This window comes from Schistosoma haematobium, chromosome 1 (genome assembly GCF_000699445.3).
Source record: "Schistosoma haematobium chromosome 1, whole genome shotgun sequence".
Classification (NCBI taxonomy): domain Eukaryota; kingdom Metazoa; phylum Platyhelminthes; class Trematoda; order Strigeidida; family Schistosomatidae; genus Schistosoma; species Schistosoma haematobium.
Window position 1 is genome coordinate 80,277,780 of NC_067196.1, and position 23,399 is coordinate 80,301,178.

Below are 23,399 nucleotides of genomic sequence, written 5' to 3' on the forward strand. Positions count from 1 at the left end.
TTCTCGTATGGTATACCCCTGACTTGGCTTATAATAAAAGCAAGTTAATTAGGCTTTCGTTACAAACATGATACCTGTGAATCACTGAGCTAAAACTCCATGATCCGTGTTTTTAGCATCAGGGAGTTTGTTATGTTATATGATCCCTACTACAATGTCATTAATCCCCAACTGCTTCACACATGACGTTTTTGTTTTCAAAGGTCACGTCTAATGAAGGGCTGCAAAATAGCAAGCTGTATAAAATTTTCAGACAAATCAATTTTTAAATGTTTATTTCATCTCAGTACATTATTCATAAGTCAATTTCATTCATTTGGGTCCCTGAGAATGAAATAAAAGCAGCAAAATAGCAAATTATATTCTGAGTAATACGTTGGCTTTATTTAATCTTTGTAAAGTCTTCAAAATCAAAGTAATAAGAGATAATTGACAGTATTTAGGTCAATATTGCTTAATTCAGTCCTATTTGTCAGTTAAGTTACTTGTTGTCTCCCCATCATAACATGGCTCCACTAGTTACAATACGTGACTCAGCAATTGAGTTTAATTATCAGTCACACTATTTCCCATTGTAATTAGTTGTTCATTTGAGGGCGAATGAAAATAACGTAGCCTTATTTTTTTGATAGTGAAGTAATGGTAGCTTCTCATGCATTTCAAATCAATAAATACATTTAATTGGACGGTCACGAATGTTTTAAGCACCATTAAAGAAGAAGCAGTCACATCCACTGTAAGAAGAAATAAATAGAAATGCATGAATAAAAACATATTTCTCAGGAGATGCTTAATGTCAGTGTTCCGGATAAACGACTACGTATCCAATGTCATAGCAACCTTTTTACTCAATCCATCACCAAGTAGAATACCAAGTACCAAATCTAATAGATATATCATTTTATTATATTTAAAAAATATGAGAAATTACAACTACATCTGTTAGGTCGGCAGTATTAAGTGCCCAACACTCTGTTCAACTGGAACTTTGCAAACCAAAGAATTTAATTATAAAGGAACGAAGGCCTAATATAATCAAAATAAACTGTTACAACAGTGAGAGACGCCAAATTGTTTAAACTCACTGGTCCTTTTCTTTATCCACATATACATCAATGCAAATAGACTATTGCAGACATTACTACTTAAAAGAGATAAAATATACATATATTTCATAATCTTCGATTTAAGTGAAAAACGTTGTTTCAATTACCTGCAATTTATTCATTTTCAATACGTGTTTTCTGTCTCTTCAAATTAACTCGAGAATCTTATTTCTTAGGACAAAACAAATTATTTGAGAACTGTCTGATTACTTTGAATTACATGAAAATGTGATGGATAAAGTTGATAACTTACCAGAACTTGTGTATTTTTTCCATATCTGTGGTATTACATCTGACTTAGCAATCAGTTATTTTAAGAGTTGATTTCAGCTAGGTGTAAGTTTTAAAAAACTTCAATAACATAAATACCCAAACTCTACTCTGGGCTAAAATTAAATGCATATATCTATCCATTTCCACAAAGTCCATTAACACTAGATTGTGAAGTAACTATTGTTGTTATATCATCATTTGGTCAAAATAATCTTACTGATTTAGTTACTTATTCAACATTCACACTCATATACTTAACATAATTAGTATTGTACTATCAGTAGATCAGTTGCATTTTGCGCGTTGTTTTGTAATAAAATAACCCACCAAAATCTGTGTTCATTGTTTTCTTTCATTGCAAATAAAATATGAATGTTCAACTGTGTTTTATTTGACTTAACTGCATTTTTTATATTCATTAATTGTTATTTATTGTTTCTCTCATTAATTTACTCATCTTTGTGTACATCATCAAATCATTTTTTCTCTTAAGAATAAAACAAATTATTTGAAAATTTTATCTGATTACTTTGAATTACATGGAAATGTGATGGATAGCGTTGATAAGTTGCCAAAATTTGTGCATATACATCAAATGAAATATGGTCAACCATATTTAGAGTTAATGTCGAAAGCTCAAGTAAGTTTATATGCAATTGCATTCATGTTGAATTGTCCTGTTAAAAAGGTTGGGTTTTTTCAGTGTATTGTAACTGGACTTAGTAAGAAACTATTTGATAATCTGACTCACAGAAATGTGCAACATTAAATAGTGTTAAGAATTATGATGATAGAGTTTAACGTACTAATGACCACAAAGCTGACGAACTGGCATTTCATCGTAAATAGTCACTAGCATTGTTTGTTTCTCAAGATATCAGTGAAATATTAGCAGCGAACTCTGTGTTTGACGCATACTAATTCTATCTCATAGGAATTCGATTGATGAACAGAGTGAAGATGATTTTGGTGACAATACTATACCACTAGAGAATTAAGTCAAGCGACAATTGATCTTAGTTATGCTCACAGGGTCCTTCCCCTCTCTAAATTCTCCAGTTATCTATTCAGTGTCACCTATAATTTCTCTGAATGTGAATACTATCTATTAACTTTACCAAAATAATGATAATGGATCCAATGAATTAGTGAACCGTCTCACACACGCAACACAAGGTTGTGAATAAAAGGGGAAAGAAACCGATAAAATTTAGCTGATGCGATTCAGAAACCAACATCATACGATAGATCAGTATTAGACATACTAATCGGTCTTTTGGATGAAACTGCACGGTTAGACAGTTTGATTTCGAAATCTGTTGGTTTACAATCAAGTTTATGAAGGACATCAGAAAAGAACATAGTATATATGTTCGATCAAGACTTTAACTAATTTGGTATCCTTTAGCCGCCCTAGATCTGACTAATTGGGTCGTTTGGTGCTTGTTATTGGAATATACGTGCCGCTAATCCTTGTGTATAATCATCGACCTAAATCGCGTCGGTGGATAACGGAATTAAATAAGTCAAATACGAGAAAGGATTTTTGAATCCGTATAATTCGTACAATCGCTGTTCGGAAAGCAAAGCAAAACGAAATAATGCGCAATGGAGATGGCGAATAAACCGACACCATTTAACCATGCGTGAATCGATATTTATAGTCACACAAAAATAAGTCACATACGCTTACATAAAAACAGTAAAGGTTGATAAGCGAATAAGTGACAAGGTCAAAATGTGGTTTAAGAGCAATGAATATATTGATCAGTCCTGTCCAAAGGCTGGAACAACCTAGATGTGCTCGACATAGAGCGAGGCCCTACAATCTAATTTGATTGGTGAATCAAGGATTTTATACATTTGCATAAACCACAACTATTCATTCGATGTCTCTCGACCTGTTTCCTTTAGTCGTCCATTTCTGTGCTGCAGAAAACTTTAGTCAATAAACATACAGTCCCAGAGGTTTCACAAATCTAACATTACGATATATTATGTCTCAGTGCAGTCGCAATCCGTGATCGTCTTAAAGTTAAACTATCTGTAAATCACAATTGTATGAACGAAGAATATTCTTTTCAATAATTTCTCATCAGGTTCTACAATTATAAATCCATATTAATAATCCATAAAATTGGCCAGATTTAAGGCAAAATACATCATTTGGAAATTGTAATATGTGAATCAGGAATTGTTTGTTATATAAAATAAAATCGTTAATGTTGGGATGACTAATATGAAGTGTTAACTTGAATCAGTTTATAAGCGAAGTGAAATTGTGAGATAAATTATCAGAATAAATATGGTCAACATGGGGTAGGAGAGAGAGAGAGAGAGAGAGAGAGAGAGAGAGATAATATTGTGATTACAAATCGGAAATTGCGTAATATGTAAAATAATTAGGTCAAATATAGTAAATTCAGGGGTGGATATTGAATAAATTCCTCAAAAAGGGTTATCAAGTGTAAAGACAATAATAATAATAATAACAGTAATAACAATAATAAGTTTGGGACATAAAATGAACATTAATCAGATTACGTCACCACATTTTAAGATTGATTATTAGCTAGTTGGCCAGGGTAAAAGGAGTGGCTGAACATACTTCTTTTGGATACAAAGCTCTGGCTTTTTGATCCGAATAGCAATTGCTTCAGCCGTCTGTAGGATTCGCAGTCTGACGGAATTAGGTAGACTGTTGTTGACACGATAAACTATTGCAAAAGATTGCTCCATGTCGGCTGTATGTCCTGTTTGGACTAAATGGTCTAAGATGGAGCTGTTAACAGTTTTGACAACACCTTTGCTTAACCACACGGGTAGGTGCTCACGAGCCCGAATGTACAAATTCCTAGAACATCTGCCAATATAACTTGCTCCACAGGAGCAGTTGAATTGATAGATACAGGAGGTGGCTAGTCTAGGTAATTTATCTTTCAACCTCGGAGTGATTAATGGTCGTGTGGAAAATACTAGTTGTAGTTTAGCTGCGCTAAAAGTCCTTTGAATTGATCTACTTAACTTAAGTCTTAACATTTCACTCGGCGCGTCACCTCTGAATTGTAAGCGTATATATAGAGGCTTTCTACTTACCGTTGGGCATTCTCTACGCTGTCTTTTATTGGCTAAGTTTTTATTTATAAATTTCTCTGGATATCCATTTTCTTTCAGGGTTGTAAACAATGTCTTTGTTTCATCTTCAATCGTATCCATAGTGCATATAGTCTTGATTCTATGATGTAGTGTCTTGATAAGGTTCCTTTTTTTGTTGTAGAGGAACGAAACTGAAAAAATTAGTATATTGACCCGTCCAGGTCATTTTCCTGTTTATGTTTCTTTTTAGCGATCCATCTTTTCTCCTTGTAAGCAGAACATCTAGGAAGGCTATTTTACCCCCATTTTCTTTCTCACATGTGAATTTTATGGACGGGTGAGCTGTATTGAATTGCTCGAGTGTTCTTATCAAGTCCGTATGCTCGTTACAAAGGATAAATGTATCATCCATATATCGACAGTACAATGAAAACTTATCGATCTCTTGTGCCAGTGGGCCGTTTTCTAGTTTAGAAAGGAAAATGTCTGCCAATATGGGACCCAGGGGTGAACCCATCGCGACGCCATTTATTTGTCTGTAGATTTCCCCATTGAATTTGAAATGTACATTCATAGTGCATTTTAGTAATAATTCTTTGATGATCTCTACAGGGATTGTCGTTTCTAGTTCCTGTTCCCTAAGTCGTTCACAAATATATTCTACAGTTTCTCTGAGTGGAACATTTGTGAACAGTGATGCTACGTCAAAAGAAATCATCGTCTTCTCTTTCGTGTTTATGTTTTTAATCCTGTCAACGAATTGGAATACGTCCTTAATACTATGTTTTACCAGGCGATTATGGAGTGGTTTCAAAACAGTTACTAGCCACTTTGCTACAGTATGATATGGGGAATCATACATGTCCAGAATTGACCTTAATGGGATATCCGGTTTATGTATCTTTGGCAATCCGTATAACCTAGGTAAATGTGTACCTATCGGCTTAATTGTTTCGTATACGTCTTTTGGAATCATTTGTTGATCTCTGAGCTTTTTTAAGGTTCGGGTCATTTCATTCTCTATCTTATTATTGACATCTTTTTGGTTATTCAGTTTCTGAAATTTTTGAAGATCATTCAAGATGTTATTCATCTTGTCAATGTAATCTTTTTTGTTAAGCAGGACGGTTCCTGTTCCTTTATCGGGTTTTGTGATGATCAGATTCTCATCACTAATGAGATCCATGATAGCCCCTCTGTGTTTCTTAGTTAAAATACTTCTGTAGTTATATCTACTATTCTTAAACTGATAGCAACAGTCAACTAGGTTTGATTTGAAACGTTCAAGTTCCTGATCAGAGGTTGGGACCAGATCTGATGTCTGACGATTTAGGTTTTCAAACTGGATGTCTGTATCGATTTGATTTACGCGGTTTCGTGTATCACAGAATTTTAGGCCAAGTGCTAATACTTCAAGTTTTTCTTTATTTAATTCAGTACCGGAAAAATTGTGCACATACCTTTTTGGTTCCGTCGGAAATTTATTTTCAACCGGTTGATTTTCAAGGCTTTTGAGAAGTTGGATATGTTTCTTGTTTGAACGTTCCTTAGTTATTTCTGTGACATACTCTGTAAATGTCAGACTATATTTATCTATTAACCAACTGAGGATTCTAAAATCACAGAGATAAAGAGAATGGTCATTATCGTTGACTACTGGAACCTATATAATCAATGAAGATATAAGACCTGTAATTTCCCTTACAATTATCTTGATAACTGATTCATTAGTATGTAAGTAATTTATGAGTGTGCCTCCCAGCATGTTGTTGTGGTCATTAATTTAAATTTTGCCAGTCAAATCTTGATTGAGTTTTGATGAAGGCGTTGTCTACTTTATCACAGCCTAAAATTTATGATGGATGAAAATAGCAGATATTGATGTGATTAAGTGTATGGTATTCTTCGCTAAGTTTGTGTCAAGTTGTACTCCTCCATAAGACGTTAGTCATTCATAGTTGATAGTTTGTATGTATAATATGTCACATTTTCAATTGCATCTTCCTAGTTTATTTCTTTTAGTTATTCTTGGCTATAAAAGGTGAACTAAAATTACGTGAAACATGATTATCTGACAGTTTAACGTGACCGATTTCATGTGGAACGAACTATGTTTTTATGGTATCATAATGATACATTTTCATGTGATATCTTTAATTAGTGGAGATCTATTTGATTGAAATTAATTCAAGTGTAGAGTTAAGTTGTAACTTTGAAATTGTTGAGAGACGAGTTTTAATTGATTAATTGTAAAGAGAGTGTATTTATTTTTGTTTGTGTAAGAACATAAACCGCTGTTTTGTTAACTAGTGGAATGTTTTCTAAAATGTATTCTAGATATTGATTGGATTGGGATTTCCTTACGAAGGTCCTGCGCCTTTAGAAGCAATCGCTAATGGTCTTATTTTTCTTAATCCTCGTTTTGATCCGCCTCACGGTAGAAGCAACCAAGCTTTTTTTTCTGATAAGCCCACTTCGCGAGGTGTAAGTGCAATTTTTTGAAGTCTACTATTTTTATAAAATACTAGCAAACGTTTTATGTATATCATGTTACGGACGACTAACTAAACTATTGTCTTACCTTTCCATGAAAAGTTACAGCTTGTATACATTTGTAGTGTTGTCTCCAGAATCACTTTGATTATTCATATTGCGGACATGTTGTAACCCTCTTTGTTCATATGAGTGGAAGAAAATGTTATCCGGACAACAGTAATAATAGATTATGATGAAATGAGTCTATATGATATACTTTCAGAAGCACAGGTTTATCTGTACTAGGAAGGTGTATCTGAAACCAAATATAACAGAGACATGGTAAGCTTCATCTTCTTAGCTCACTAATTTTTAATACGATATGCCATATCAGTAAGTAAAAGTTTGTACTTTAGAGCCTTCACTGATGTTTTCTGAATTTCGTAATTAACCTCACTAGATATTTGACTAGGATCAGTTCGTGATGCAATATTCAGTAGTTTCGTCTGTGGTCAATGGTCAGACACTAGTCCTATCCATTTATCCAATTATTTCAGTATTTTGGTTCCGCTTTTCACCCGTAATGATCTATATTTTTCCTTTCCTCACTGATTTTCCTTGTGTCAGCGATGTCTTACAACGTTGTTTCCGATAATCATTTAATCTTTATTCGAAGCGAATTGTTCAACTTTGTTTTTGTTAAATGCTGACATGACTTCTCATGCTGATTTTTAGTACATGTAACTGTTTAAGTGCTGATGATGACGCTACAGATGAGACAGATCTGAGGATAGTGAGAGCTGGAACAAATAATACCAATTTGGTTCAAAGTCTCATCACTCATTTGTTTTTAATAATTCCGCAATACGTCGTTTCAGCAAGCTTACTTCGACTTCTTGATTAGCCCTTCTAAACTGTAGATATTCGATAACTCGTCGTATTAAACCTTTACTATATCCAAGCAATTGTTCATATGCAGCGTTACGGACTGAGTACTTCTTAGGTTCAGTAGTGTGTGTTTAGACGGTATTAATATTTGTGCTTATCATCATACTCTTAAAACTGACCTTCCAGCGTTATTAAAAGTAGGGAATAATTTGTATGTTTAAACACTGGCCCGATCCTTATCGAAACTCGCTTGAATAATTCACTGGAGCAGTCTTCAAACTTTACAAGGTACTGTTTTCGATTACATACAAAACCAAACGACGCGCAATGCAGATGAAAATGACCGAACAAATTGGAATGGAGAAGGTTAAGATTCACAATTATTATACGATAGGTACTCATAATTGGATTGTCACAAAGGGATACATAAAGGGTAAGTTGGCTGTGTAACTAGAAGTGACTTCCACATGCATGATCTCTGATTTTATCAGTCTTCAAACTATACAGTTTGCTAAAGATCTCCGAATACTTCATCAATATAAAACTAGTATCTAATTCACTAATGGTATCAATCAGTTTTTTTCCGAGTTTTGATTAAGATGATTCAGGAAACCCGTTCACATATGTAGGAATCTAGTTAAAATATAGAACTGATACTTTGAAATGATCTTTCTTCAGTGACTTAAATTTACACTATTCACTTTCTCTATTCAAAACGCCGGCATTCGTAAGAAAACAGTCGGTTTTTTTTCTAACAGGTTTCAGAAACCTGTTACTAGTATCATGTATTGAGGTGTAGTCGGTCAAGTAATTAATTCAGAGTCTTAATTGTATGATCAACTGTACAACCATGAAATGCTTATTTATTTAGTTCTAATTCTGTTTTTATAACAGAAGATAAACTATAATTAGTAAACACCATCACTTTAACAGAAATCTAAACTGATGTTCACAAATTCAAAACTGATACAAGCCAATGACAATTTCGAATCAATTTATTTTCTATTCCTATGAAATTAAAGTAACGAATTACTTACTTACTTACTTACTTACTTACTTACTTACTTACTTACTTACTTACTTACTTACTTACTTACTTACTTACTTACTTACTTACTTCACTTACCTTACTTACTTACTTACTTACTACTACTTACACCTTACCTACTTACTTACTTACTACTACACACTACTTACTTACTACTTCTACTTACTTCACTTACTTACTACTCACTTACTTACTACTTCACATTACTTCTACTTACTTACTTCACTACTTCACTTACTCACTTCTTACTTACTTCACTTACTACTCTACTTACTTACTTACTACTTACTTACTACTTACTTACTTACTTATTACTTACTTACTTACTTATTACTTACTTACTTACTTACTCACTTACTACTTACTACTTACTTACTTACTACTTACTACTTACTTACTTACTTACTTACTTACTTACTTACTTACTTACTTACTTACTTACTTACTACTACTTACTTACTTACCTTTTACTTACTACTTACACTTACTTTACTTACTTACTTACTTACTTACTTCACTTACTTACTTACTTCACTTACTTATCTTACTTACTTACTTACTACTTATAATTTTACTTACTTACTTACTTACTTACTTACTTACTTACTACTACTACTTACTTCTTACTACTTACTTACTACTTACACTACTTACTTACTTACTACTCACTCACTCACTACTTCACTACTACTACTCACTTACTTACTTACTACTACTTACTTACTTCTACTTACTTACTTACTTACTTACTACTTACTTACTACTTACTACTTACTTACTTACTTACTTACTTACTTACTTACTTCACTTACTCACTTACTACTACTCACTACTTCACTTACTCCACTTACTTTCACTACTTACTACTTATCTACTCACTTACTCACTTTACTTACTACTTCACCACTTACTACTTACTTACTTACACTTACTTACTTACTTTACTTACTTACTTACTTACTTACTTACTTACTACTTACTCTTACTTACTTACTTACTTACTTACTTACTTACTTACTTACTTACTTCACTTACTTACTTACTTACTTACTTACTACTTACTTACTTACTTACTTACTTACTTACTTACTTACTTACTTACTTACTTACACTACTTACTTACTTACTTACTTACTTACTTACTTACTTACTTACTTACTTACTTACTTACTTACTTACTTACTTACTCACTTACTTACTTACTTACTTACTTACTTACTTACTACTTACTTACTTACTTACTTACTTACTCTACTTACTTACTACTTACTTACTTACTTACTTACTTACTTACTACTTACTTACTTACTTACTTACTTACTTACTTACTTACTTACTTACTTACTACTACTTACTTACTTACTTACTTACTTACTTACTTACTTACTTACTTACTTACTTACTTACTCATACTTACTTACTCTTACTTACTTACTTACTTACTTACTTACTTACTTACTTACTACCTTACTACTTACTTACTTACTTACTTACTTACTTACTTACTTACTTACTTACTTACTTACTTACTTACTATACTTACTTACTTACTTACTTACTTACTTACGCCTGTTACTCCCAATGGAGCATAGGCCGTCGACCAGCATTCTCCAACCCACTCTGTCCTGGGCCTTCTTTTCTAGTTCCATCCAATTCTTGTTCATTTTTCCCATGTCTATTTCCATTTCCCGGCGTAATGTGTTCTTTGGTCTTCCTCTTCTCCTCCTTTGACCTTGAGAATTCCATGTGAGGGCTTGTCTTGTGACGCAGCTCGGTGCTCTCCTCACTGTGTGTCCTATCCACTTCCAGCGCTTCTTCCTAATTTCTTCCTCCGCTGGGATCTGTTTTGTTCTCTCCCACAGTAGGTTGTTGCTAATAGTGTCTGACCAACGGATCCTAAGTATTTTGTGTAGACAACTGTTAATAAACACCTGTATTTTCTGGATGATGGCTTTCGTAGTTTTCCAGGTTTCTGCCCCATACAGTAGGACTGTCTTGACATTTGTATTGAAAATTCTGACTTTGGTGTTGGTTGACGGTTGCTTTGAGTTCCAGATGTTCTTCAGTTGTAAATATGCTGCTCTTGCTTTGCCGATCCTCGCTTTCACATCTGCATCAGATCCACTGTGTTCACCAATGATGCTGCCCAAATACGTAAAGGTTTTTACATCTTCCAAATCTTCTCCGTCAATTGTGATTGGATTGGTGCATTCTGTGTTGTATCGGAGAATCCTGCTTTTCCCTTTGTGTATATTGAGACCTACTGCTGCTGAGGCTGCTGCCACACTGGTCGTCTTCTCCTGCATCTGTTGTTGCGTTTGGGATAGAAGGGCCAGATCATCTGCGAAGTCTAGATTGTCCAACTGCATCCGAGATGCCTATTGTATCCCGCGTTTCCCTTCAGATGTTGACGTCTTCATGGTCCAGTCGATCAGTAGGAGAAAGAGAAAGGGTGAGAGTAAGTAACCTTGCCTGACACCGGTCTTTACTTCGAACGAGTCTGTCAATTGTCCTCCATGCACGATTCTGCAGTTTAATCAATCATAGGAATTCTGTATGATATTGACTATCTTCTGTCAGGTTCGTTAAACTTGAATCATACTACTGATTCGGCTTATTCGGAACGAAACGAAGGATCAGGATTCAGAGGCTCGATAGGCTATTCTGGTCCGTTGTCCCCAAATCAGCTAACTCGATCAATAAGTCTTGATAAGACGTAGAAGTGTATTCTACAGGCAATCAGCAGATATCAGGTCAAGTCAATCAGACATACAAATCAAGAGTATTTATACAAATATTTACAATCGATATTGTCATGGTGAAATGTTTTTAAACATTAATCAGTAAGTTCATCAATCGACAGCCATTCAAATATTTGATCGATAAGTTCGTCAATTGACTGCCATTCAAATATTTAAACATTTAATCGATAATTTAATCGATAAGATGAAATTAAAAAATATGAGTTTTGGGGATCTATCGTCCTCAACATCTTCTGAGGCACGCCATAGTGTCGAAGAAGCTTCCATAGTGTTGTTCTGTCCACGCTATCAAATGCCTTTTCGTAGTCAATGAAGTTGATGTAGAGTGATGAATTCCATTCAATTGATTGTTCCACAATGATCCGTAGAGTTGCGATTTGGTCTGTACACGATCTATCCTTACGGAATCTTGCCTGTTGGACTCGAAGTTGGGCGTCTACGGAGTCCTTCATTCTGTTTAACAATACACTGTTGAAGACGTTTCCCTGTATTGTGAGAAAAGTGATGCCCCTGTAATTATCACAGTTGCTGAGATCTCCTTTCTTCGGTATTTCGATCAGGAGTCCTTCTTTTCAGTCTCTTGATACTTGTTCCTCATCCCAAATCTTATTGAAGAGAATGTGGAGTATCCTTGCAGTGACTGCTACGTCTGGTTTCAGTGCCTCTGCTGGAATGTTGTCTGGTCCTGCTGCTTTGCCACTCTTGATTTGTCTGATGGCCATGTTTATTTCTTCAATTGTTGGTGGGCCAACATCTATTGGGAGGTCCGTGGGTGCTGCTTCGATATACTTTTTAAACTCTAGTCAATATTTTATGATTATTATTCAATTATCATGATCTTTACGTCGTTCATTTCTTTCTCATATATATAAACTGGACAATTATCTGTCATATTTTCGACTTGCTAATTATTTTCGTCCTCTCATTCTTTACTAACGTCTTGACGATTAAATAATCTTCTTTTGATATTTGAAATCTCTGATCACTTTATAATGTAATCTCTGTTAACTTTTTACATACATTACCTATGGTTTGAACAATTTTTGCTGGTTAGCGTTTTTTTAGCGAATTAGTTTTCTACGGGATGCGGTCGCTAACCCCATTCGCAACCCTCCTCCTTTATCTGAGCTTGGGACCGGCAATAGCCGCAGACGGGCTCCAGGTCTAAACAAGTTAGCTGGACGAAACGTTGGAATTATTTTAACTTTCAATCGCTGAGATTATTTCAATTATCGTTTTCACATAGAATACCTTCTCTATAATCGGTGCCCAATTTCTATCAAACTATTTATTCTAATCTTGACAAATATTCTTGTAAATATTGAATTATATTTAATTTAAGTATAAATATTTATGAAAATTATTGTGTTATATTGAAGTTCCCATTTAAACATTAAAAACACAAAGTTCAGAGAAGGGATCTCTTTTCAACGAATTTATTATCAAGCTGTAAAATTGTTATTATTCGTATTATAATTTTCCTATTACGTCATCTTTGTTATTCATATTCATATTTCCTCATGGAATTAATACTTTAACAAAAAGAGATCCCTTCTCTGAACTTCGTGTTTTCAACTTTTTTATATTGAAGTGATTGTGGATATTTTTTAAAATTGGATTAGTATCTTTCAGAGGTGCGATTATAATTTATGGACGACCTTTGAGCGACGCCAGACTGACCTTGAGCATGTCCACTTAACAACTAGAGCCAAATGAGGGTTATTAAGCTGTGTGAGGAACTGAAATTATAATTTACAGTTGATGATTAAGGTTAGGAATTAGATTTCGGGTTTTCATCACGAACTGACATCAGCTATAATGTCAAAACTATATTTACCCAAATGAATGAATGAATTTCGCGCCAATATCCGAGACCTATAATCTTATATGTGATTGGTTCATACATAAACTGTAGTCTCACCCTTTCAAAAGTAGATAGTTTTCTTTTGTCTTTTATATTGTTCATAGATTATTGAACTTATTTCACCTTAATTAAACGAAATATGAATTTTCTTTTTAAAATAAAGTAGAGAATATGATATCTACTTATTGAATTGTCAGTTTTGTATATTTGAATACAATAATGTAGATTCTCTTTGTTAGACAAATGAAAAAAAAAGAAAACAATAATCATAATTCTTAAAGAATTTTACATTATTTACTGACCAAATTTAATATACAGAACTTAATCATAATCATACTATAAAGTCTATCATGATATTTGTTTAACATTTTTAATAATTTCAATAATTCATTGAATAGATTCATTATGAAAATGTCAAATTTTTCTCTGTATCAAGTATAGTAAACTTGTAGCTCACATAAGTTATTCTAGTTTTCAATCTATTCATTTTAGTTGAGTCACATTTTGACCTTGTCAATTATTTACTTATCAACTTTGTATTTATATGAGGGTATATGTGTGTATTTTGTTTTTAAACTTTACTCATTACATGACTGTAACTTATTGTTTCTTTGTGTACGTGACTATAAATATCGATTCATGCCTAATTAAATCGAGTTGGTTGATATGCTTTTCCCGCCGAGCATCATTTTATTTCGCTTCGCTCACTTCTATTCGCTTATTTTCTCTGATTGTCTGTCTAGATAAATGAGTGTACAAAATATACGTACTCAAAACTTTATTCTCGTAATTGACTGATCCAAGTTGATAATTATACACTAGGATTGGCGATATATATATATATATATATATATATATCGATCAACATACTGTCTAATTAGTCAGATTCAAGGCCACAAAAGTGATAAGCTCATCGACGATATCATCCAATCTAACTGGCGTCCATATATTAGGCTATTCAAAAACTAAATATCTGTTCTTGTTCTGAAATGGTATTTAATCGACTATCCTATTGCAGAATAAATTCTCCTTATACACTTTCATGAAAGTAAATCACTTATTCAAATATTGAGTATTAACAACGAATGTTTGAGAAGATTAAATTAATCACTTAAATTTATAAATTTTATTCTTTAAGATTATTAACTTAAAATTAGTTTGGAATTCTCTCTCTTATATTAATACTTTGAATTGATTAATAATGTGTACTATGAATTACAACACTTTTTTTGTTTTGTTTATGTATTTATTAAATTTATTAATATGCTGATATTTTCATAACAATCATCATCAAATTCAGTTGTAGCAATTTGAAGCTACATGTACAGACAAAGATATAATATCACTGATTGAAATCATGAGTTAGTTGAAGCTAGACCACCATGGAAAACCTGGAAGCACTGGACGGCTGTTTCCTCCTAGTATGGAACTCCTCGGCAGTGCGCATCCACGGTCCCATATCCCGCGCGATATTTGAACCCAGGACCTATCAGTCTCGCGCCAGGCGCTTAACTAACTAGACCACTGAGCCGGCATCCAATGGTGTTAATGTCTAACTTCAACCAATCCACGAAGTTGCGCCACCGTACACCATTGTCTTCAGTGAGTTGATATCTCACAACAGACCTAGTTGAACTCCACTGGTAACGGCTTCTCACTAGAACTCCAAGATTTCAATCAGTGAAATTCCTAAAATCTCCACAAAACTCCTTCTGATAAAGATATAATCGTATCTTTATACTTTTTGTATTATAATTTAATTATTATTTAAAATCTATTATAAACATTTAAAATTACAATTTACTTTTTCAATAATAAATTATTTACTACATTCATGTTATTCTCTTGGTAAGTAGTAAATTTAATTAAATATCATTTAATATTTTACTATTTTTTTGTTTTGTTTTAAATTTCTTTAGCTTACTAGTCAACATCCGTATATTGAAAATCATATCAGTGAACCTTATTCTTATTTAATTGATATGGGTAACGAAACACAGATACGTCAAACTGCTAAACGTATTCTGAAAACTATTAAGGTGAGATTTTATTAGTGTTTATTTGAATGTTTACAGATTTACAATTAATATTATTCTAGAAAGTGAATTATTAGTAACTGCAAGTAATCAAACAGTTAAAAGGGATTTCAAATTGTTAAAAACTAAACAATCGTAGTTATGTGATATCATAGTAGTAAAATACTAATAGAAAAAGACTAAAGAAACATTTAAACATAGATGAGATTGTAATACTTGAGAATAGGTAATCATATAACACTGAACCTTTCATTTTGGAGACATTGCATCTGTATATTCAAACAATTGAGTTATTCATTCCCTTTGAATATTTAATTACTAACTGTTTATCGATTTTCAGAGTGGAAGTTATCGTCCACACGAATTTACTCCATGGGGTTTTCTTGAACGTCTTAATGCTTATTTGACACGACAAAATATCTGCGCTGCACCTTTTTACAAAAATTTGATCCAGTCTCCATTGCCGATAGCAAAAGCTGATGCGCCTCCTAAATTTAACTACCTAGATGTCCCTAGCACTACTGTTTCATGGCCTCCAGCATCAAGTTTGAAGATAGTTTTGGGATCTCGTGGTAAATCTTGTGCAGATGTGTGTGTAAATCTGGGAACTTCAGAACATGCTTTATTACTGCCTCCCGATATTTCTGTTTACTCCATTCGCAACAAAACACATCATCCCCAAATACAGAATGGCTACCTCTACTATCGTTCTATTCACACTACGCCTTCGCAAAACTTGTCTTATCTTTATGCATTTCGCTGTTCTCCAGAACACTTTCCAAGTGTTAATCATCGACTAAACCTTCAACATCTCGGTGTTTCTTGTCCTAATATTACTTACACAACTAGTCCAATGGCACCATATTGGGACGATGCAACAAGTTCATGTGTTTTTCAAGCTAATCATGAATGGTTTGACTGTACTGCCTCGGGGACTCTTAATGGATCTGATGTATTTTCTCGTTTTTGTCCTTGTCGTGATGCTCTTCCTAACCAGATTTCTTTATGTTCTAATTGTTTATGAAAAGAATAAACACACATTTCTCAGGTAACATTTTATTTGCTTTTACCAACTGTTATATTTATATTTCTGTAATTATTTTTAAATAAATTCATTGCAACATTTAAACATTCATGATTTTATATTGGCAATGGGAAGCTATTATATTATTTCTTTTAAAAAAAATCACATCTCTGTTTTACCTGGATAGAATTAAATTTTGTAAAAAGGAATAGTACTTAAACGAAACACAACTACTATGACTAAAGAATTCAGATATTCGAGACCAGCAGAATTGTATAGTTTGTGGGTTTATTATAAAAAACCTAATAATGAAATATTTGAAATATAAAATTAGAGCAGCCATTTATCCCACAAGCCATATATTAACTGTCATTCCATATACTTAACAGGAAATCTAGAATAATTTTCAAGCCTATAAAATCGTCGTACGGTTTAGATACTTGAAATTTGGGGTTATATACAGAATTCGTGTTAGAGAATTTTAGTGGATTACACAGTAGATAAGTAAATAACAGGCAGAAAAACTATATCATTCATGACAACAGTTCAGAAGTATTTTATCAGATATTTCCTTCTCTTGCAGTTTTTTCCGCCGTGGTTGTTAGTCCTTGCATATATTTCTGCTTGTTGGCTTTGATGCTCTTCTTCACTTGGTTGTTTTCTTCTGTGTATTCAGCTTGTGCCTTGAATTTCTCTGCTAGTGTTCGGCTGTTGTTAATTGCTGTTGTTAATGCTGTTTCCCTAGTTGTACAGTACTTCTTTAGCTTCAGTTTAATTTTGTCAACCACCAGGTAGATGATGATCTGAAGCTATGTCAGCTCCTGTCCTGGTTCTCACGTCTTCCATTGACCTTCTGAATTTTCTACTGATACAAATATGATCTATCTGGTTCTCAGTGTTGTGATTCGGTGAGACCCATGTGGCTTTGCTTATGCGTTTGCGCGTGAATATTGTGCCGCCTATAACCAATTCGTTGAGTTCTCATTGGTTTGCAAATCTCTCCCCACTTTCGCTTCTCTTTCTCCCTCTCAGTCCATATCATCCCATGATATCTTCATATCCGGTGTTGTCCGTTCCGACTTTGGCGTTTAGATCTCCCATCATGATGGTCAAGTTACTTCCTGAGCACTTCGCTATGATCGATTACAACCTCTTATAAACTTGATCTTTATCGTCATGGTTGCTATCACTGGTGGGTGCATAACATTGGATAACATTCATGGTGTGGAGATATGACTGACAAGCTTATTTTGTAAATAGTTTTTAATATTATTTGTATTTGTTTTGTCAATTTTTCACTGTATGTACATTCATCATTAAATGACTGTACGTGTTGTTTTAGTCATTGACCTTGACGACTTTTTCCGTTGTGATTCTAACATAGCGTGACACACTTTTGGTTTGTTCGCAAATACATTACTACTCACGCATCCCTCGTTCTATTTACACTGTAATTGGAATATATCACATTCTACGTGGGATTATATCACTAGAGAGTTCACCAACCTGCTCAGAATCATCAAGCATTTATAATTGTGGATTTACATTACCGGACCTAATCAGAACACGCAACGTTTGGTCAATTTAAGTAACGTCCCTAATTTTTATTGTATTTGTAACAATTAACTGTATATATTAATATTACTATTGATCCTTAGTAACTTTGTTTATACTTTTCGCGTTCATATCTGTCTGGTCTACCACAATTATTTGGTGAGCCTCGATTTTTTTATAGACATCTATTATATATACCTACATATTTTTTATTTTTATTATTTGGCACGACACACCATTTTTGTTTTTGACATTATGAACTCTCCTAATAAACTTATCGATATAGATAGCCCATCAACCAACCCCTTTCATTCATCACAGCCAGAAGATAATGTATTAAACTCAGTCAACGCTATTTCTGAACTAAGATTACCAACATACGGTGTCAACAACCCTAGAATTTGGTTTGCTCAAGTTGAGGCACTATTTTTGGCGAGGGGTATACGTTCGCAAGCGACTAAATATGCCCACGTCGTCGGTGCTCTACCTATAGAAGTAGCAACGGAAGTTGGTGACCTGATTGACAACGTACCAGAAACTGACCCTTATGACAAGATAAAAGCTGCAGTAATCCAACGCACATCACTGTCAGACGAAAAACGTTTACAACAACTGCTTACCTCGTGCGAGCTAGGGGATAAGAGACCTTCACAGTTGCTCCGACACATGCGACAGCTAGCCGGCCCTTACAAATTAGACGAAACGCTACTTAAGCAAATGTGGTTACAAAGGTTACCACATAGTGTTAGACAAATCCTCAGTATTTCAGGAACCTCTGTCATCCTCGACGACTAAGCTGACATGGCTGATAAGATGATGGAAATATATCCCGATAGTCGCGGAATCTACGCGGTACAAACCTCTAGTAGAGATGCTATAAACCCCCCTCTGGACATTCAGCAGCAAATAGCACACTTAACTCAGCAAGTAGCATCGTTGCAGGCGACCATTGCCACGATCCACTCTCGTCCTTCCAGATCGATCTCGAGAAAGCGATCAAGGTCCAGACCTCGCACTAGGTCATCCAAACGGGCAGCTGACATTTGTTGGTATCACTCGAATTATGGAGAGAAAGCACGTCGTTGCACTAAACCGTGCAACTTTACGACAAACAAGCCAGATTATCAGGGAAACGAGCCGGCCAGACAGTAATGGCGGCGTCTGTTACTGGCCACCAAGTTAGCCGCCTTTTTCACATCAGGGATGGCATTTCTGGCTCAGACTTTTTAGTCGATATTGGAGCAGAAATCAGCATCATCCCACTCGATCTCTCACGCAGACAACATACGACAAACACTAAATTGTCCTTAGTAGCGGCTAACGAATCAATTATCAGAACGTACGGTGAGCAATCACTTATTTTAGACCTCGGACTCCGCAGAAGATTCACATGGGTTTTCATAGTTGCCCAAGTCAAACGACCCATCCTCGGAGCTGATTTCCTCAGTGCCTACAATTTGTTAGTAGATATGACCAAGAAGAGATTAACCGACGCAAATACACGTTTACAGGTAGATGGTACACCTTCCAACGACTATGAAATCCATGGTGTACGGATAATGAAACCTACGAACAACGTTTTCAACGACATTCTGTCAGAATACGAATGCATCACGAAATCAGATTATCAAAAGGAATGTAATCCACATCAGGTGCAACACCACATCATTACCACTGGTCCACCTATTAGCGCCAGGGCGAGGAGACTACCGCCAAGCAAGTTGCAAGTAGCTAAAAGAGAATTCGAACATATGATGCAACTTGGTATTATCAGACCATCCAACAGCCCCTGGGCCTCGCCGTTACACATGGTACCAAAGAAGGACCAAGATTGGCGTCCGTGTGGTGACTATCGACGATTAAATAATCAAACCATTCCCGACAAGTACCCAATTCCGCATATACACGATTTTTCATTAAACCTACACGGTAAATGCATTTTTTCGAAGCTCGACCTGGTGCGAGCATATCACCAAATTCCAATGGCACCGGAAGACATTGAGAAAACAGCCATAATAACACCTTTTGGTTTGTTTGAGTTTCTAAGGATGCCGTTCGGACTGAAAAACGCTGCGCAGACATTCCAACGCTTTATGGATGACGTAACAAGAGGCCTTGATTTCGTGTTTGCTTACATCCACGATGTTCTGGTTGCAAGCTCATCTTTAGAAGAGCACATCCAACATGTCCACATCCTTTTTGACCGTTTTAAAAAACATGGTGTTGTCATCAATCCTTCGAAATGCATATTCGCAGTCCCAGCCTTAGAGTTTTTGGGACATCACATCGACTCACAAGGGATCAAACCACTTCAGACGAAAGTTGAAGATATTACTAACTACCCCGAACCAACCTCGGTGAAGTCATTACGACGCTTCCTCGGTATGTGTAATTTTTATCGCCGCTTCTTACCACGTTGTGCTGAAGTATTACAGCCATTAACCGATCTGCTGAAAGCCGACAAAAAAGGTACGAAGAGAGAGAAGAATCAAACATTCAACCTATCTCTTGACGCCAAAACAGCATTTGAAAAAGCAAAGTTGATGATAGCTAATGCCACCATGCTACAACATCTAAATACTGACCCCACAACACACTTAATTTTGTGTACGGATGCATCTCAAAAAGCCGTCGGGGCAGTATTACATCAACAGGTAAACAACATGACTACTCCCATAGCGTTTTTTTCCAAAAGACTGTCACCAGCCCAGGAACGTTACAGTACTTTTGGACGGGAGTTACTTGCTATCTACTTAGCCGTTAAACACTTTAACTTCTTACTACAAGGACGAACTTTCACCACCATGACCGATCACAAACCTTTATGTTACGCATTCAACACTTCGTACGACCGACACTCACCTCGCGAAGCACGACAACTGGATTACATCTCCCAGTTTACGACAGATATCCAATTTGTCAAAGGACATGCCAACGTCGTAGCTGACGCATTGTCACGTAAGGACGTAAATACCCTGGTACGTAAACAAGACATCGATCTAGAAACAATCGCAAAACTACAAGTAGACGATGCAGATTTGAAGGTCTGCCAGGAGAAGTCTAACTTGAACCTTAAACCAGTACCCATCCCTTTCTCAAATACATCTATCATTTGCGACGTTTCAACGGTTAACAACCGCCCTTTCGTCCCTCTAGCCTGTCGTCGACATGTGTTTCGTCAACCGCATGACCTTTCTCACCCAGGAATCAGAGCCACAACCAAATTGATTACTGAGCGTTTTGTGTGGCCAAAGATCAATGCAGATATAAAACGATGGACGCGAAGCTGCCTACAATGTCAACGCAGCAAGATTCAGAAGCACACGATCAGTCCATTCGGCAAGTATCCCCTGCCAGAAAAACATATCCATTTAGACATAGTTGGTCCACTGCCACCATCTAATTCATTCACACACATCCTAACTGCAGTGGACAGATTCACCAGATGGGCGGTAGCATGCCCTATTTCTGACACTTCTGCAGAAACAGTAGCCGGCGTATTCCTCGACCGTTGGATAGCAAATTACGGAGTACCTTCCATCGTCACTACCGACCGTGGTCCCCAGTTTCAGTCTATCTTATTTCAGGAATTCACAAGACTTCTGGGCGTGAACCACATCAAAACCACAGCTTGCCACCCAGCAGCTAATGGTTTGGTCGAAAGATTTCACCGCCAATTAAAAAGCTCGCTGATAGCACAAGATGATACAACAAAACGGAGTGACGCATTACCACTCGTACTTCTGGGGATACGTTCAACCATTAAGGAAGATATAGGTTGTACGGCCGCCGAGCTAGTTTACGGTACAACCCTTACATTACCAGGTCAACTAGTAGACCCAAACACTTTAACACCAACGGACCCAAGTCGTTTTGCTAGCCAACTGCTGCAAACCATGCAACGAATCAAAGCTATACCGCCTCGTGAACATAACAATCGTATACAACTCGACAAAAACCTAGAAACATGCAAGTTTGTCTTCGTTCGAGTTGATGCGGTCAAAAAGCCATTGAAACAACCTTATGAAGGACCATATCAAGTAATTAAAAGAACGAACAAACACTTCATAATCAACAAGTGTGGAAAGAAGGAGACTATTGCTATCGATAGAATAAAGCCTGCTTTCTACGAAGCACAGCACGACAAAGAACATACTACTTCACTGAACCAACCACTTCCAGCAACCGCCACTAGAACAGACATGGAAGAAAAACCGAGTATCAAACCTACTTGCTTAACGCGCTCAGGCAGAGCCGTAAAAAACCCAAACTCTATGTACATTTCGCCGAATAAAAAAAATCTAAACAAACAATTACTGATGTACTATACCATTATACTCACCCGATTTTTCCCAACAACATCTATGATTTTTTTTCCTTTTTTACAGTGTACATAATTAACCATATTTTGTTTCCCACAATTATTCGTTTTGTCACGTTTTTTTATAGAAAAAAATTTGTTACAATAATAAACGAGTAAACTCTATTTAATTATTCATTTGTTGTACACACACAAAAAATAAGCAGTTCATTTTTTTTGGGTTCAGTAACAGTTCTGTACATTATTATCATTGTTAGAAAACCAAGATTTTAAATGACGGTATTCTCATTACTTTTGTTTGTCATGCTATGCCACATCACCGCTATTTTCACGCAATAACACACTGTATATTATTAACGTACATGTCATACGCATCTCCACATTGTTAATTGGTTATTATTGTAAATATTATTTTTTTTTGTATAAAATTTTTATTATTGTTATTGTAACCAGTGTTACCTCCGGACACTCTGGGGGGAGCTGTGTGGAGATATGACTGACAAGCTTATTTTGTAAATAGTTTTTAATATTATTTGTATTTGTTTTGTCAATTTTTCACTGTATGTACATTCATCATTAAATGACTGTACGTGTTGTTTTAGTCATTGACCTTGACGACTTTTTCCGTTGTGATTCTAACATAGCGTGACACACTTTTGGTTTGTTCGCAAATACATTACTACTCACGCATCCCTCGTTCTATTTACACTGTAATTGGAATATATCACATTCTACGTGGGATTATATCACTAGAGAGTTCACCAACCTGCTCAGAATCATCAAGCATTTATAATTGTGGATTTACATTACCGGACCTAATCAGAACACGCAACGTTTGGTCAATTTAAGTAACGTCCCTAATTTTTATTGTATTTGTAACAATTAACTGTATATATTAATATTACTATTGATCCTTAGTAACTTTGTTTATACTTTTCGCGTTCATATCTGT

General features: G+C 35.3%; 1 protein-coding gene across 1 annotated transcript in view; it reads left to right on the forward strand.

Annotated features, from left to right (window-relative positions):
• The window catches only part of MGAT5_3 (Alpha-1,6-mannosylglycoprotein 6-beta-N-acetylglucosaminyltransferase A), a 42,492-nt gene extending 24,322 nt beyond the window's left edge, over window positions 1-18,170 (forward strand). The window contains exons 13-17 of the mRNA XM_051209802.1: window positions 1,873-2,019; window positions 6,813-6,959; window positions 15,432-15,551; window positions 15,889-16,596; window positions 17,957-18,170. Of these exons, the coding sequence (XP_051075266.1) occupies window positions 1,873-2,019; window positions 6,813-6,959; window positions 15,432-15,551; window positions 15,889-16,572 (1,098 nt within the window). The 3' untranslated portion in view covers window positions 16,573-16,596; window positions 17,957-18,170. The remainder of the gene's footprint in view (window positions 1-1,872; window positions 2,020-6,812; window positions 6,960-15,431; window positions 15,552-15,888; window positions 16,597-17,956) is intronic.
• Window positions 18,171-23,399: the final 5,229 nt, after the last annotated feature.